Raw genomic sequence first — 16,545 nt, 5'->3', positions numbered from 1 at the left:
TTTCTCACCTCCCCTTTATTCTAAGACTGTGGCCCCTGGTTCTGAACTCGCCCAACATTGGGAACATTTTTCCTGCATCTAGCTTGTCCAGTCCTTTTATAATTGTAAATGTTTCTATAAGATCCCCTCTCATCCTTCGAAACTCCAGTGTATACAAGCCCAGTCTTTTCAATCTTTCCTCATATGACAGTCCCGCCATCCCGGGGATTAACCTCGTGAACCTACGCTGCACTGCCTCAATTACAAGGATGTCCTTCCTCAAATTGGGAGACCAAAACTGTACACAATACTCCAGATGTGGTCTTACCAGGGCCCTATACAACTGCAGAAGAACCTCTTTACTCCTATTGAGTGGTTGCACGGCAGGCGAGGTCGTGCCCTCTGACCCGCACTGTTGCCACACACCGGGGTCTGGAGGGCACGCCATGTACTGCAGACAAGCGCTCACTAGGGCAGGGGTTCCCAACCTTCTTTGTCCCGTTTACTCCTGGCAACTTTTCAAAAGTAAGTTTACCCCACCCTGTTTTGTTCAGTAATTTGAGATTACACTTCTACCATATAAAGCAACCGACAAAGGGGAAATTTGAAAATACTGTTTTTAACATTATCATTTTAAGTTCAAATAACAATAGTGCAGTTTCACTGGTCTTCTCCCATCAGCGCGTCTCCGGCTCCCTCCCGGCGCTCTGAGCGTCCCAACACCTCTCTCCGTGCCTGCGCTCCTCGCTCCTCCAGGCTCGGCGCCCCTGCGGCTCCTCATCGCTCCTGCTGGCTCTCCAGCCCTTCTCCCCGCTCGCCATCTCCGTCAGCCGGGGTCCGCTTCCACTTGGCCATTCAACATCTCGAGGCTGGGGCCGCCGAGCAGAGCCGTGGCCTGGTCTGCCACCTCGGCTCCCAGCGCCCAGCCCAGCTCTCGCTGCTGCTCGGCCTCCGCTGCCGATTGGCCTCTCCCCGGTCCTCTTCCTCCTCCTCTTCAGGCTCGACACTCCGCTCCTCGCCTTCCACCGCCTCCTCCTCCAAGGCTGTCGAGCCTTTCCTCCCTGGGCCCTTCGCCCTCAGGCGAGTCGCCAACCTCCAGCACTCGCTGCTTCTGCCCCTGCAGACCCTCCAGGCCCCTCGGCTCGGGTTCTTCCCGCTGCTCCTCTCCCAGTTCGCTCAACCCCTTCCTTTCCTCCTCCTCTTCTCCTCCCCCTGATCGGCGGCCCTCTGCTTCTCGGCCTTGCTCTCCTGCCTCCTTCCCGGCCGCGTTTCCCCTTCTCCCGCCGGCTGGCCAGACGTCTTCCCAGCTGCTTCTAGCCCTTCTCCTGGTTCCTCTTCCTCCGCCGGATCCATCACATTCTTCCTCATTTTTTACAGCACAAAAATTGGCCTTTTGGAAGCTTTTTAAAGGTAAGAATGTCCATGTTGGATGTGTTGGTAGTGTGTGCTGGAGGCTGCCATGTCCTCCAGATGGCCTGAGCGACTCCGTGCGTCACGCACTTTGACCTCACGTGCAATCACCTAATACTGAAATCCTCTTGTTATGAAGGCCAACATTCCATTAGCTTTCTTTCTGAGGATGTGAACTCAAGAAACATCACATAATATGATTGAGCAGATTCAACTAGTTATGAATGGAAAATGATATTGGACCAATCTGTTGGGGTATTTTTGAGGATCTCTTAAGAAGGGTAGATCAGGGCGACTAGAACATGTGGTGTATATGGATTATCAGAAGGCTTTCAATAAGGTCCCATACAGTTTGGTGGACAACATCAGAGCACATGGAATTGGGGGCAATTAAACTATAGTGGATTGATAGTAACAAGTGCAGGATTGGTTCTCAACTATTCATAATTGATGTTGATGGTTTGACCAAATTTGATTTTGTTGTTTTGAAGAGGTGATTGAGAAGATTGACAAGGGCAGGGTTAAACAAAGTCATTGTCTAAATGAGCTAGCCAATTGGACACAAAATTGGCTTTGTGGTAGGAGTCAAGGGGTGGCAGTGGAGGGTTGTTTTTCAGATTGGACGCCTATGACCAGCGGAGTGCTTCAGGGATCGGTGTTGGCTTCACTACAGCCCATCATCAGCATGAACAATTTGGATGAGAATGTTGTTGACAAGGTTAATAAGTTTGTGGATGACAACAAAATTGGTGGTGTAGTAGACAGTGAAGGAGGTTATCCAAGATCATGACAGGGTCAATTGGGCAAGCAGGCAGAGGAATGGCAGGTGGAATTTAACTCAGGTAAGTGTAAAGTGTTGCATTTTGGTAAGTTACGCCAGGGCAGGACTTGAACAGTAAATGATAGGCCTTGGAGACTGTTGAAGAACAGAGACACCTAGGGGCACAGCTACTTAGTTTCATGAAGGTGGCAACACAGGTAAACAGGGTGGTGAAGAAGGTGATTGGCAAATTTGCCTTCATCCTTCAAGGCACTGAGTTCATGAATTGGGATGTCATGTTGCAACTACACAAATCTTTGGTAAGAAAGACACAAAATGCTGGAGTAACTCAGTGGGCCAGGCAGCATCTCTGGATAGAAGGAATGTGTGACGTTTCGGGTCGAGACCCTTCTTCAGACTGAAGGGTCTCGACCCGAAACGTCACCCATTCCTTCTGACCAGAGATGCTGCCTGAGTTACTCCAGCATTTGGTGTCTACAGTGTAAAGCAGCATCTGCAGTTCCTTCCCACACAAAGCTTTGGTAAGACTGCACTTGGAGCATTGTATGCCGCTTTGGTCACCTAGCTATGGGAAGGATGTCATTAAGGTGGAAAGGGTGCAGAAAAGATTCAGCATTATGATACTGGAACTGGAGAGCTTGAGTTATCAGGAGAGACTGCAAAGACTGGGGCATTTTCCACCTATAGAGTAGCATAGATAGGGTGAATGGTCACAGTTTTTCCCCAGGGTAGGAAGTCTAAGAGGGAATAGGTTTAAGGTGAAAGGGGGATGATTTAAAGGGGACCTGAGGGGCCACATTTCCACACAAAGTATGGTGGATATGTGGAGCAAGATGCCAGAGAAAGGTAGAGGCAGGAACAATTACAAATTTTAAAGATATTTGGACAGGTACATGGATAGGAAAAGCTGAGGTTTGTGTGCTAAACACAGGCAAATAGAACTAGTTTAGGTGGACAATTTGGTTGGCATGGATGTATTGGGCCGAAAGACTTGTTTATGCGCTACATGCCTCTATGAATCTTAAGGACATGCTTGCTACAGAGGGAATGTAATGTAAATTGGGCAAGCAGGTATAAGTAAGCCACTGGTGATACAACAGGGTGGCTTGCTGGACCATAGACCATTACAGTACAGCACAGGAACGGGCTCCTTCAGGCCACAATGTCTGTGCCGAACAAGATGCCATTAAACTGATCTCAACTGCCTGTACTTTTTGATCCATATCCCTCTATTCCCTGCACTTCCATGTGCCTATCTAAAAGCCTCTTAAACACCACTATCGTATCTACCTCCACCACAACCCCTGGCAATGCGTTCCAGGCCACTACAACTCTCTGTGTAAAAAGAAAAAGCCCTCCACATCTCCATTCAGCTTTTCCCCTCACCTTATAATGCCCTCTAATGTTGGACATTTCCACACTGGCACCATGTCAGAAAGCAATTATAAATCAACCACTTTGTTGCAGGTCTGGAATCACAGGTCAAATTGGAGAGGGGAGGCAGATTTCCTCTTTTAAGCATTAGTGAATCAGGTGGATTTCTAACAATTGAAATGCATATTTTTTTAAGTTCATATTATTAATTGAGTTTCCACAGAAGACAAGGTGGGAGCGGAACTCATGCCTCTGGATTGTTAGTCTGTATCTCCGTGTTACTCATCTTGTAATTTAACCACCGTGCCACCCTGTATTTACAAAATGTACCACGGTTACTTGCCCAGGCCACCGTGACAGCACCTTCCAAGCCAGCCATTTCTGCTACTTATAAGGACAAAGCAGGCACAATGGACAATGTGATAACCCATTGTCCTAAATATCATATATCAATAACGCCCAATATTATTTACATTTCAAACTGTTATATTGTCTGTGCAATTTTCAAAAATGTTTTAAGAGAAACTAACTTCAATCAACTTTTTTGACATTGAATAAAACCCATTCCTTGGGAGACATTAGAGTACAATCTAAGAAAATCATAAAATTAAAATGCCAAGCATCACTTCTCACCTGCCAGTGGACTTGTGGCAGCTACAATAGCAGGGCTTTGAGCAGCTGCCGACCCTGGTGTGGATGTAAGAGACATGGAGCCTGTGTTGATGTTTCCTGGTATGTTAGGATGTAAAGAATCAGGCAGATCTACAGGCACATTTCCTGGCAACCCTGTACCAATGTTGTCAGGAACAACCGCAGACATGCTACTGGACATATTATCATGCACTGGGTTTGGCATGCAAGTAGGAAGATTAACTGGGATGTTTTCTGCGATGGTACTACCCATGCTACATGCAACATTGGCTGGTACCGCACAAGGTATACCAGCAGCCATATTACCAGACATGTTCGTAGGCATGCCAACAGGCATGTTACTGGGCATCAGTTGGTTTGGAGTTTGTTGACCTGGAAATGGAGGCTGACCTGCAAATGTAAAATCCATTTAAATGATCTATTCATGGCAAATCAGCACAGATTATTTACAAATTTCACTTTAAGTACATAGCTGATAAATTAGAATACAAGTCTTTAAAAATCAACCTCCTTGAGTTAAAGAAAAAAATATTGGTTATAAATGTTGTTCAATATTAAATTAGAATTCATTGTAAAATTGGAAAATAAGTTTGAATCACAATTTGCATTCCTACTGGTACACCATTTCTGGGTCCTGTCAAATTAGTGACGGGGAGTGTAATAGGATATGTCTAATGGACGTGCAGGAAGGAACTGCAGATGCTGGTCTGAGGAAGGGTCTCGACCCAAAATGTCACCCATTCGTTCTATCCAGAGATGCTGCCTGTGCTGCTGAGTTACTTCAGCATTTTATTTCTATCTTCTGTGTCTAATGGACAACTTGGAATTGTTGAAGAACCATCTAATCTATAACGGGGAGTGACAAAGGTCCTGTCCAATAGCACCCACGTCCCTTTTAAATAATTCCCCTCTTACCTTAAATCACCTTCAACCTCAGCTCTCTGTTGAAATTCTTATTTTAAATAGCTCTAGTTTTAGAATCTCCCAGGGTTGGGGAGTCTAAAACTAGAGGGCATAGATTGAAGGCGTGTGGGGAAAGATTTAAAAGAGAACTGACAGGTAACATTTTCCACACAGAGGATGGTGGTTATATGGACCAAGCTGCCGGATGAAACAACATTTGAAGGATATTGCAGTAGGTACATGGATAGGCAAAGTTTAGAGGGATATGGACCAAATGCAGGCAAATGGACTCAGGAAGGCATCTTGGGCAGCATGGGCAAGTTGGGCCGAAGTGTTACACAAGTTGCTGTATAACACTATGATTTTAGTCGATGACTAGGACATTGTCTACTGAAAATAGGAGACTAGAACTCTGAATTACACACTGTGCAAGTATCCTGCACATCAGCATGGCCAATGTGTGGTGTGGACATTGGGAAAGAACCCATCCAAATGGTGAGTGGACTACTTTCTAATCTGTGACCTGGTCACTGAACAAAGCTGCTGCTTAATCTGTGATGCCCATCTCATGTGTGAATGGGACACTGAAGCAAGTTCTGATCTAAAGTGCAACTAATAGTCTGTTCAAGCAGCCTGCCTTATCTGTCACTGCGAGAATGCACCAGATCTGCGATTGGAAATCCAGAAGGTTTTGTGCAATGTGACTTTTACCACTTTCAAATGTCACAAATTGGGACTTGGAACTCCTCTTCCCCCACACTTAGATCTCAGATCCTCGGTTGGGAAACACACGTTTGAGACGAGTGGCAAATTCTTTTGTCTCTTTCACTTACCGTGGGGAAGAGCCGGAGGTTGAGCCTGCTGTTGCTGCTGCTGCTGTGGCGGCTGCGTTGGTGGTGTTTGCTGTGGCTGTGGAATGGATTGTGCTATGGAATCTCCTGATGCTTGGCTCAGAGTTCCCTGCTGAATTGCAGCAGGTGGCACTGGTTGCACAGATGCAGGAATGACAGCAGGCTGCTGGCTAGCCTGAGGCCCCGACGGGAGTTGATGTTGTTGTTGCTGTTGATGCATTTGTTGAAAGTGCTGCTGCCGAGCCCTCATCTCAGCATACTTCAGCTGCTCCATGTGGAAGGCCTGTCTGTCTGAGAGAAGCTGTTGTCTCTGGTACTCCAACTGTTACATTTAAAAGAGAACGTAAAATGTAAATTCTAGACACACATCCAACTAACATGGTGAAACATAAGGACTGCTCAAACCGTAAGAACACTGCACAGCTACTTACAGCCTCTCTTTCCCTGTCCATTATGGTCTCAAGTTCTTCAAAATGTCGGAGCTTGATTTCAAGTTTCTTCATCTGCGTTTCAACAAGCAGGGCAACCAGTGATTTGATTTTCCGCTCCTCCACTGCAGCAAGGTGCTGTAAAAATAGAATTCAATTCTGAGATACTTTTCGCTGAGCACCAAACTAACGGTGCTTACCATTCTATCTGCAATGCCCACCATCAAACTTTCAAACCAACATTGCATGGGCAATGAATGCAGCCAGCCTCATCCCAAGAACAAAATAAATACTCATATTGAATGACTGATAGTGTTTCTTGCTCAGGCAACATTTTAAATTTAGAGCTATTATCTTTCTATATATATTCCCCCGTTGACTTCAGATCTACAACCCTTGGAGATCTTTACATTCCTCCTGTACTGGGCCCTGCTGCGTCCATGACTTTCATTGACCTACTATCTATCGGTGGCTGTGTCTTCAGCTGTCAAGGTCCTCAGTGTGGAGGAAGGAACTGCAAATGCTGGTTTCAACCTGAAGAAGGGTCTCGACCCAAAACGTCACCCATTCCTTCTCTCCAGAGATGCTGCCTGTCCCGCTGAGTTACTCCAGCATTTTGAGTCCATCCTCAGTGTGGATTTCCTTCCCTAAACTCTCTTCTTCCGAAGCTCCTTAAAACGTACCTCTTTGACCATCCTTATGGTCACGTGCTTTTTTTAATGCTCATTTGCATCAGGAATAATTGGCAGAAGCAACTTCAGGAGAAAAATGCCCCAGTTCCATTTCGCTCTGGAGGTTCAGTGGGACAAATGCTGACGCACCAACATTTCAGCAAAAATATAGTAGCCTTCAATATATCAACAGCTCTGTAAAGTACAACAAGCTTTTCTTCAAGTCCATCCCCAACAACTTGAAACGAATTCAGGATCTCTTTAAATAGTGTAAGCTCAGTCTGGATTTCTTGTGCGTGGTCCACACTGCATGTCAGATGTTTATATGCATGCCAAAGTGGCAGGGCAAGTATCAAATTAGCATCTCACAAGGATCAGACTCACTGCTGCTTCCTCTTGACATGCATACTATAAGATTCAATTGTAGTTTGAAGTTTAGTTTACTTTAGAGGTACAGCGTGGAAATTGGCCCTTCGGCCCACCAAATCTGTGCCCACCAGCGATCACCCATACACTAGCCCTATCCTACACACTGGGGGAAGTTTACAGAAGCCAATTAACCTACAAGCCTGCACATCTTTGGGATGTGTGAGGAAACCAGAACACCGTAGAGATGGTTGAAAGCTTTAGGTTCCTAGGAGTAAATATCACCAGCAACTTGTCCTGGACCACCCATATCGAAGCAATGGCCAAGAAAGCACACCAACTTCCTTAGAAGGCTGAGGAAGTTCGGCATGTCCCCAACAACTCTCACCAACTTCTACAGATTCGCCATAGAAAGCATTTTATTGGGATGCATAACAGCTTGGTTTGGGAATAGCTCCATCCAAGACTACAAAACAATTGCAGAGAATTGTGTACGCAGCCCAGACCATTACACAAACCAACTTCCCCTTCCATTAACTCAATTTACACCTCACACTGAATCGGCAAGGCTGTCAGCATAATCAAGGCTGAGTCTCAATAATGACTCAGCCTTCTCCCCTTTCTAATCAGGCACGAGGTACAGAAGTGTGAAAACGCACACCTCCAGATTCAGGGACAGTTTCTTCCCAGCTGTTATCAGGCGACTGAACCGTCCTACCACCAACTAGAGAGCGGTCCTGAGCTACTATCCACCTCCTTGACTATCTTTAATCAGACTTTATCTTGCAATAAACGTTATTCCCTTTATCATGTATCTGTACAATGTGTATGGCTTGATTGTAATCATTATTAGTCTTTCCACTGACTGTTCAGCATGCAGCAAAAGCTTTTCACTGTACCTCGATACACTAAACTAAGCAATCATTATTACACACAACTGTGGAATTGTAGCGTACAAAAAGCTATACTATGCATCAAAATTCTATCCTGTTGTGTCATACTGCAAACACACCTTGAACAGATAGTGGACGCCAAGTCTAGCAATCTTACATGAACTCAACTCACCTTTGCTTTGACTGCAGCTGCAGCCAGTGCCGCTGCGGCTGCTGTTGACAAGTTCCCTTCACCAACATCCCGTTCCAATTTAGTTTTCTTATCTGCTTCTGATTCTCCGTCCTTCTTTGCTCCTTCGTCCTGGAATTCTTTATTTTCTTTCTCTCTCTCTGTGTCTGCTGAAATTAACAAGGAAGATGACAAAACCGTGGGTATTCTTTTGGTATATCTCGATAATCAATTCCGTTGAAGGGTCCCGACACGAAACGTCACCTATCCACATTCTCGACATGCTGCCTGACTCACTGAGTTACTCCAGCACTTTGTGTGTCTCTTTGTTGAAATTCTTTTCAATATATCTGCTGTCCTAAAGATCCGGCTCATGCCAGCCAGAACTGCGAAGGGAAGGGTGAGGTCTTTAACAGGAGTCGAGTAGAGGCAAGAGCTAGGTTATGTCACATAGGTAGAACTAGGTAGTGTTGGTAATGATCCCAAGCTCATTTTGGGGTTATATAGGATTTCACTGCACATGTGATACAGAAGCTTCTCCATCTTAGCATTTAGCACTTGCCTCCTTCTGTCTTTCCTCACCTAAATCTATCAGCGAGTTCCTTGTCCCCTTCTCCGTAATGTGCTTGTGTAGCTTGCCCTAGCAAGCACCTAAACCACTTGCTTCAAACACTTTTTGTGGGAATGGGTTTCACCTGCTCGCCACTTGTTTCTTCCAAATTCCATATTGAATTACTCCGTGTCTCTCCTATATTGATCGCCTTGGTTTTGCTCTTCCCCGCTTAGAAATATCCTCAGCAAAACCCCTCAAAATTTGAAAAACCTGATAGATCACCTCAGTGGTCTTCCCTCAAGAGCCTCATAAGTTCATAAAATCATGTTCTCGGAGCAGAATAAGGCCATTCGGCCCATCAGGTCTACTCCGCCATTCAATCATGGCTGATCTATCTTCCTCTCTCAACCTCATTCTCCTGCCTTCGTCCCATAACCCTTGGCACCCGTACTAATCAAAATCTGTCAATCTCCACCTTAAAAATATCTATTGACTTGGCCTCCACAGTCGTCTGTGGCAATGAATTCCACAGATTCAATTCCTCTGACTGCAGAAATTCCTTCTCATCTCTTTTCTTAAGGTACATCCTTTCATTCTGAGGCCATGGCCTCTGGTCCTAGACCCTCCCACTAGTGGAAACATCCTCTCCACATTCACTCTACCCAGGCCTTTCACTATTCGACTTTCACTAGTCTGTTCACCCATTCCCAAAATGTAGACCTTCATGTTATCCTGATGTCCTCTCTGCTCAGTTCAGTTTAGTTTCTTCAGTGCCTTGATAGACCTTTTATAACATGGCACTTAGAACTGTGTGCAGTATTCTAAGTGTGGACTGACCTACTTTTCAATTCTATCGGAGAAGAAAACCCTAGTGCTTGGTTTGCCTATTTTATGGACGGGTGATATAACTATTAGTGACCAGTGCATTTTTACTCCAAGATCCCTTTGTCCGTCTACATCTGAGGTAGGGCTGCATGTTGTTAATATACTTGTGGAAGTTAATGCTATATTTTCAGATGATGTTTCAAAGGGACAGTATGTTGATGAGAAATGGGTCGGGGTGGGGTAAGTGCAGGGACAATCTTTGGTACAGCAAAGGTAACATTGCAGGGGCAGAAGTATTGGCAAAAGATTCACTATCTACAACTAAGCAGATAAGATGAGAACCAGGTGAGTGAGATGTCACCCAAATGCTCAATGATGGAGAGGTGTTGGAGAAGGATGGTACGGTCAGCTGTGTCAAAGGCTACAGACAGGGCAAAATGAACAAGCAGGGAGCGATGATCTTAGTCATAATCACTTGGAACACCAGTAATGATGTTAATAAGAACCATTTCAGCCACATGGCAGAGTCAGAAACCTGATTGGAGGGATTCAAACAAAGAGAGCAAAGGGCATATGAATTTGAAAGACACTTCAAAAGTTAGGAGAAAAGAATTGGCCCATGTGGCAATGGGCATTTGTTAAACAATAACCTACCTACTTCTACCTCGGCCTTTTCATTTTCTTTCTCTGGTTCACATTCTTTTCCTTTTTCTTCCTCCTTTTTGGAAGTGTCAGGTTGTTTCTCTTTATTTTCATCTTCTCCTACTATCTCCTTGTTGTCCTTGGAACAAATCAGCTACATAATTAGTAGGTAATGGAAAAAGAAACAGGCAAAACTAGAATATGTTCCTTTGCTGGTGTTTGGGTGTGCAGAAACAACGATGCAATGTATGCCAATGCAAACAACTCTGAAGTCACAGCTTGTTAAGAGATATATATACATATATTCATTATGGATTACAGAAGATGGCCAATTCTGCTGTAATTAGAGAACAGGCAAAACACTTTTTTCCTCCTGGGGTGGGATGTTTGGGTTGAAGAATAAATGGAATGATTTTATTTTTGGATGACGATTGTTATTCTTTCTCATGTCTTCCCCTCTTTCAGAAGATTCTTGGTCTTGCTAATTCCATGGGATAGTTAAGCCTAATCCTATCTGATGCCCATACAGACCTGGACATTTTGAAATGAAAGGTTTGGTACAATTCTTGTCCAGATCACCATTTCAAAAATGACAAAATACATTGGAGTTTACTGCAGTTTCCCCATTGTGGAGTGTGCTGTACTGAATTGACAAAACCTTCTGCACTGTTTAATTCAAGAAGTTTGTTACCTTGGTTCTCTCCAGAACTATTCCAGAGCAAATATAAAAGGAAGTTTCTTCTATTAAATTAATGTAGTGAAGTGAAAGCAGCTCAGGCTTGAGTATCTGTCCCAGTAGGTGGAAGCATAAAACTACTGGTGTGCTCCTAAATGGTCAATACTCATATCCACAGGTTGGCTGATGTGGAAATAAGATGCATTAAGATCTGCTTGGTTGAGGATGAAATACCATTTACGGCAGACACGTAAGCAAGTAACCAATGTTATATATGTACCATTTGAAGATAAGAAGGTAGGGTGGCACGGTGGCCCAGCTGATAGAGCCACTGCCTCACAGCACCAGAGACCTAGGTTTGATCCTGACCTCAGGTGCTGTGTGTGTGGAGTTTGCACATTCTCCCTGTGGACATGTGGGTTTTCTCTGGGTGCTCTGGTTTCCTCCCACATCCCAAAGACCTGCAGGTTTATAGGTTAGTTGCTTATGTAAATTGCCCCTAGTGTATAAGGTGTCAAGTCAAGTTTATTTGTCACATACACATACACGATGTGCAGTGAAATGAAAGTGGCAATGCCTGCGGATTGTGCAAAAAAAGAATTACAGTTACAGCATATAAATTAATGTTAATACAGAGAAGACAAAATGTAGTCCCTGGAGTTATAATAGTTAACAGTCCTGATGGCCTGTGGGAAGAAACTCCGTCTCATCCTCTCCGTTTTCACAGCGTGACAGCGGAGGCTTTTCCCTGACCGTAGCAGCTGGAACAGTCCGTTGCTGGGGTGGTAGGGGTCCCTCATAATGTTGTTGGCTCTGGATCTGCACCTCCTGATGTATAGGTCCTGCAGGGGGGACGAGTGTAGTTCCCATGGTGCGTTCTGCCGAATGCACTACTCTCCGCAGGGCCATCCTGTCCTGGGCAGAGCTTTTCCCAAACCAGACTGTGATGTTGCCGGACAGGATGCTCTCTACAGCCCCAGAGTAGAAGCATTGAAGGATCCTCAGAGAGACTCTGAATTTCCTCAGCTGTCCAAGGTGGTAAAGGCGCTGCTTTGCCTTACCCACCAGTGCGGCAATGTGCGTTGCCCATGTCAGATCCTCTTTGATGTGGACTCCCAGTTATTTAAAACTGCTCACCCTATCCACAGTAGACCCATTTATTTCCAGTGGCGTGTACGTCCTTGGATGTTGAGCCCTTCTAAAGTCCACAATCAGCTCCTTCGTTTTAGTGACATTCAAGAGGAGGCTGTTGTCCTGACACCAGAGTGCCAGATCAGCCACCTCCTCCCGGTAGGCCTTCTCATCGTTGTTGGAGATCCGGCCCACCACCACAGTGTCATCAGCAAACTTGATGATGGAGTTTGAGCTGAACCTGGCCACACAGTCATGTGTGTACAGGGAGTACAGTAGGGGGCTAAGGACGCAACCCTGGGGGGGGGATCCTATGTTCAGGGTGAGGGAGCTAGATGTGTGTTCCCCCATCCTGACCACTTGGGGCCTGGTGGTGAGAAAGTCCGGGACTCAGGCACACAGAGGGGTGCTAAGCCCCAGTTCCAGCAGCTTCTCAGCCAGTCTGGTGGGGACTATGGTATTGAAAGCTGAACTAAAGTCAATGAACAGCATCCTCACATAGCCCCCCTGGCTGTCCAGATGAGAGAGAGCGGTGTGCAGAACCTGGGAGACCGCATCATCCGTGGACCTGTTCGGACGGTATGCGAACTGTAGTGGGTCCATGTTGCGAGGAAGGAGGGCACAGATGTGCTTCTTGATTAGTCTCTCGAAGCATTTCATGACAACCGAGGTGAGGGCCACCGGTCGGTAGTCATTTAAACAAGCTGGAGAGGCATTCTTTGGCCGGTACAATAATGGATCTTTTGAAGCATGCAGGAACCACGGACTTTGCCAAGGAGAGGTTAAATATTGTGGTGAGCACTGGAGCAAGAAGTGGGATAACAGAGAACTAGTGTAAACAGGTGATCGATGGTTGGTGTGGAATCAGTGGGCTGAAGGGCCTGCTTCCAAGCTGTATCCCTAAACTAAACCAAACAGTTGGAACTGTGTGTGCAATTAACAAATTCCCAGTAGTCACAACCTAATGAGGACAATGGCCTAATGGCTGGACTGTCGTATGTTGAAAGAATGGAGCGACTGGGCTTGTATACACTGGAATTTAGAAGGATGAGAGGGGGTCTTATTGAAACATAAGATTATTAAGGGATTGGACACGCTAGAGGCAGTAAACATGTTCCCGATGTTGGGGGTGTCCAGAACCAGGGGCCACAGTTTAAGAATACGGGGTAGGCCATTTAGAACGGGGATAAGGAAAACCTTTTCACCCAAAGAGTTGTGAAGCTGTGGAACTCTCTGCCTCAGAAGGCAGTGGAGGCCGATTCTCTGGATGCTTTCAAGAGAGAGTTAGATAGAGCTCTTTATGATAGTGGAGTCAAGGAATATGGGGAGAAGGCAGGAACGGGGTACTGATTGTGGATGATCAGCCATGATCACGGTGAATGGCGGTGCTGGCTCGATGGGCCGAATGGACAACTCATGCACCTATTGTCTATTGACAAAGATATGGTAAAATGAATGCTTTGACAGTCAAGAAATTGCAAGTGATTTCATCAGTTACATGAAGTAGTAGTAGAACACAGTAGTGAGAAAGAAAACTGAATAGCAGAAAAGTGAAATATTACCTTTGATTCTTTTTTATCGTCTGCTGATTGGGCATCTGACTTAATTTCATCACTGCCTTCCTCTGAGACACAGCAAGTAAAATAATATCATGTTAAATATTCTGAACTCTGCCTAAAACACAATATAAAATTGCTACAGTTCCTTATGAATGAATACAAAACAGCAGCATGGCATCTTGAACTGTACAAAGCCACCTGCAGCGGACTGATCCACCTCCTGGGTGACTGAAATATTTCATACGTGAAGATTACCACATCTGGAGAAGGGTCTCGACACGAAATGTCACCCATGCTTTCTCTCCAGAGATGCTGCCTGTCCCGCTGAGTTACTCCAGCATTTTGTGTCTATCTTTCATTAGGTTTAAACCAGCATCTGCAGTTCCTTCATACACATTAACACATGGCTAGTTGGCTGGACTCTCACCGGAGTCAGAATGTTCTGAGTTCAACTCCAAAGACTTGGGCTTAAATCACCTCAGAGCAGTACTGAGGAAGTTCTACATTGTTGCATAGCTTCATCTTTCAGATGTAAAACCTCCCAAGGCACTACTTCAAAGACGATCAGAGGAAATATTTCTGGTGCACTGGACAATACTTATCCCTCAATCAATATTTCTAAAAAGAGATTTTCCAATCATTATCATATTGCTGTCTGTAGGAGTTTGCTGTGGGAGCAGGTTGGCTGCTGTGGTTATATGTATGATCACATTTCAAAGTCTTTCATTGAATGAAATGCATTTTAGGATATTGTGGTTGTGTATTTTCACACACAGCACCTACTTTCCGAATAGTGTGAAAAATGAGAAATCATTTGAATCATTGAATGTTTTAATTCCTGCCCCATTTATAATTCCTGGGTTGTTTCTTCAGATGGAAGGCATTCTCTTTTAGTACTCCACAGGAGCGACAGCAAGGATTATGCACTCGAGATCTGGAGTTGTACTTGTACGAGCACCATCTGACTAAGAGCCAGGTGCTACAACCCAGCCATGGTTGACAAGGTGCATTCCTGTAACTGGTCTCACTGATGCTAATTTAAGCTCCATTTCGACAAATTCAAACAGGATGTTTAAATTGGAGGCAGAACAAGCCCTATGATGGGTGGCCAAGTATGAAAGTAAGAAACATCCAAGGACTACGACAATCTGAATGTTACGAAGTTGGGACAGAACATTCCCAATGTTGGGGGAGTCTAGAACCAGGGGCCACACAGTCTAAGAATAAAGGGGAGGCCATTTAAAACCGAGGGGAGAAAAAACATAACTTTTTCACCCAGAGTTGTGAATTTGTGGAATTCTCTGCCACAGAGGGCAGTGGAGGCCTTCACTGGATGAATTTAAAAGAGAGTTAGATAGAGCTCTAGGGGCTAGTGGAATCAAGGGATATGGGGAGAAGGCAGACGCAGGTTACTGATTGTGGATGATCAGCCATGATCACAATGAATGGCAGTGCTGGCTCAAAGGGCCGAATGGCCTACTCCTGCACCTATTGTCTATTGTCCATTGAATGGCGGCGTTGGCTCGAAGAGCCAAATGGCCTCCTCCTGCACCTTTTTGCATCATTTGCTTTCCCTTATTACCACTTGGGATTCTTCTCTTGGGTGACATTTTATTTTCCAGTCATACCAATTTACATATCTCCCTCTTGGTTATTTTTTCTCACAGCTACCATTTGTGCTTCTTAATGCTTCTATCTATGTTTCTATGTTTCTAACATTAACACTGAAACATAAAACACCCCTACTTGGATTCATTCTAAGACACGAAGTCAATCCCAGCGGAGTATACAAGGATAAAACTTATTCCAAGTCTACCCTGGTATAAGTTCTTGGCAAAGGCAGACATTAACAGTGCAATTTCTGCTGCATTTAACTTGATAACTCACCCAACTTCTCTGGTTCATTTTGGATAGTTCCTGCAATTCCGCTGCTCTCCAGACCGAATGTTGGATCTGCCTTCCCAGTAACTTTAGCAGCATCTTCTACTTTCTTTACATGAGCTTCCACCAGAGCAGAGGGAACTTCCTCCTTCATCTTTGAGAACTCCTCTGCAAAGCAAGTGCCAATACGTAAAATGGGAGAAGTGCTGAGACATATGCTCTCTTTTGATGAGCTGGGTTTAGTCATGGAATTGCACACTGAATTTTTCAGGAAAACGAGAAGCACCTCATTAGCAATTATCTTTCATTTCATAAAAATAAATAATAAATTGAAATGAATAAATTTTATTAGCTCAAATTCAAATTTTATTATGAATCAATGTATACACACAATGAATTTGCCTTATCATATCATATCATATATCTACAGCCGGAAACAGGCCTTTTCGGCCCTCCAAGTCCGTGCCGCCCAGTGATCCCCGTACATTAACTATCCTACACCCACTAGGGACAATTTTCACATTTACCCAACCAATTAACCTACGTCTTTGGAGCTTTGCTCGCAACTTTGCTCGCAGCTTTGCTCGCAACTAACAACACGATATACAGTAAACAATTAAGAGTAAAACATTATAGTTTAAACATGTGAAGAATGAAATAAAATACCAGAGCAAAAGGAGGCCACAGACTTTTGGTTGTTGAGTAGAGTTACTGCTCGTGGAAAAAAGCTGTTCTTATGTCTGGCTGTGGCTGTTTTGACAGTCTGGAGTCGCCTTCCAGAGGGAAACGCTTCAAAGAGTTT

General features: G+C 44.7%; 1 protein-coding gene across 7 annotated transcripts in view; it reads right to left on the bottom strand.

Annotated features, from left to right (window-relative positions):
- smarcc2 (SWI/SNF related BAF chromatin remodeling complex subunit C2) overlaps window positions 1-16,545 on the bottom strand; it is a 124,772-nt gene that overhangs the window by 5,232 nt on the left and 102,995 nt on the right. For 4 of the 7 annotated variants that reach the window (XM_078431603.1, XM_078431600.1, XM_078431604.1 and 1 more), the window contains exons 21-27: window positions 15,750-15,911; window positions 13,866-13,927; window positions 10,509-10,635; window positions 8,480-8,646; window positions 6,381-6,515; window positions 5,932-6,271; window positions 4,178-4,585 (exon numbers count right to left, since the gene is read on the bottom strand). In XM_078431603.1, the coding sequence (XP_078287729.1) occupies window positions 4,178-4,585; window positions 5,932-6,271; window positions 6,381-6,515; window positions 8,480-8,646; window positions 10,509-10,635; window positions 13,866-13,927; window positions 15,750-15,911 (1,401 nt within the window). The remainder of the gene's footprint in view (window positions 1-4,177; window positions 4,586-5,931; window positions 6,272-6,380; window positions 6,516-8,479; window positions 8,647-10,508; window positions 10,636-13,865; window positions 13,928-15,749; window positions 15,912-16,545) is intronic. The other 3 variants (XM_078431606.1, XM_078431605.1, XM_078431602.1) reach the window with 3 other exon arrangements.

The sequence above is a fragment of the Rhinoraja longicauda genome, chromosome 42, assembly GCF_053455715.1.
Source record: "Rhinoraja longicauda isolate Sanriku21f chromosome 42, sRhiLon1.1, whole genome shotgun sequence".
NCBI classification, from domain to species: Eukaryota; Metazoa; Chordata; class Chondrichthyes; order Rajiformes; family Arhynchobatidae; genus Rhinoraja; species Rhinoraja longicauda.
The sequence above is the reverse complement of the archived record's forward strand: the minus strand, read 5'-3'. Positions and strand labels throughout refer to the sequence as shown.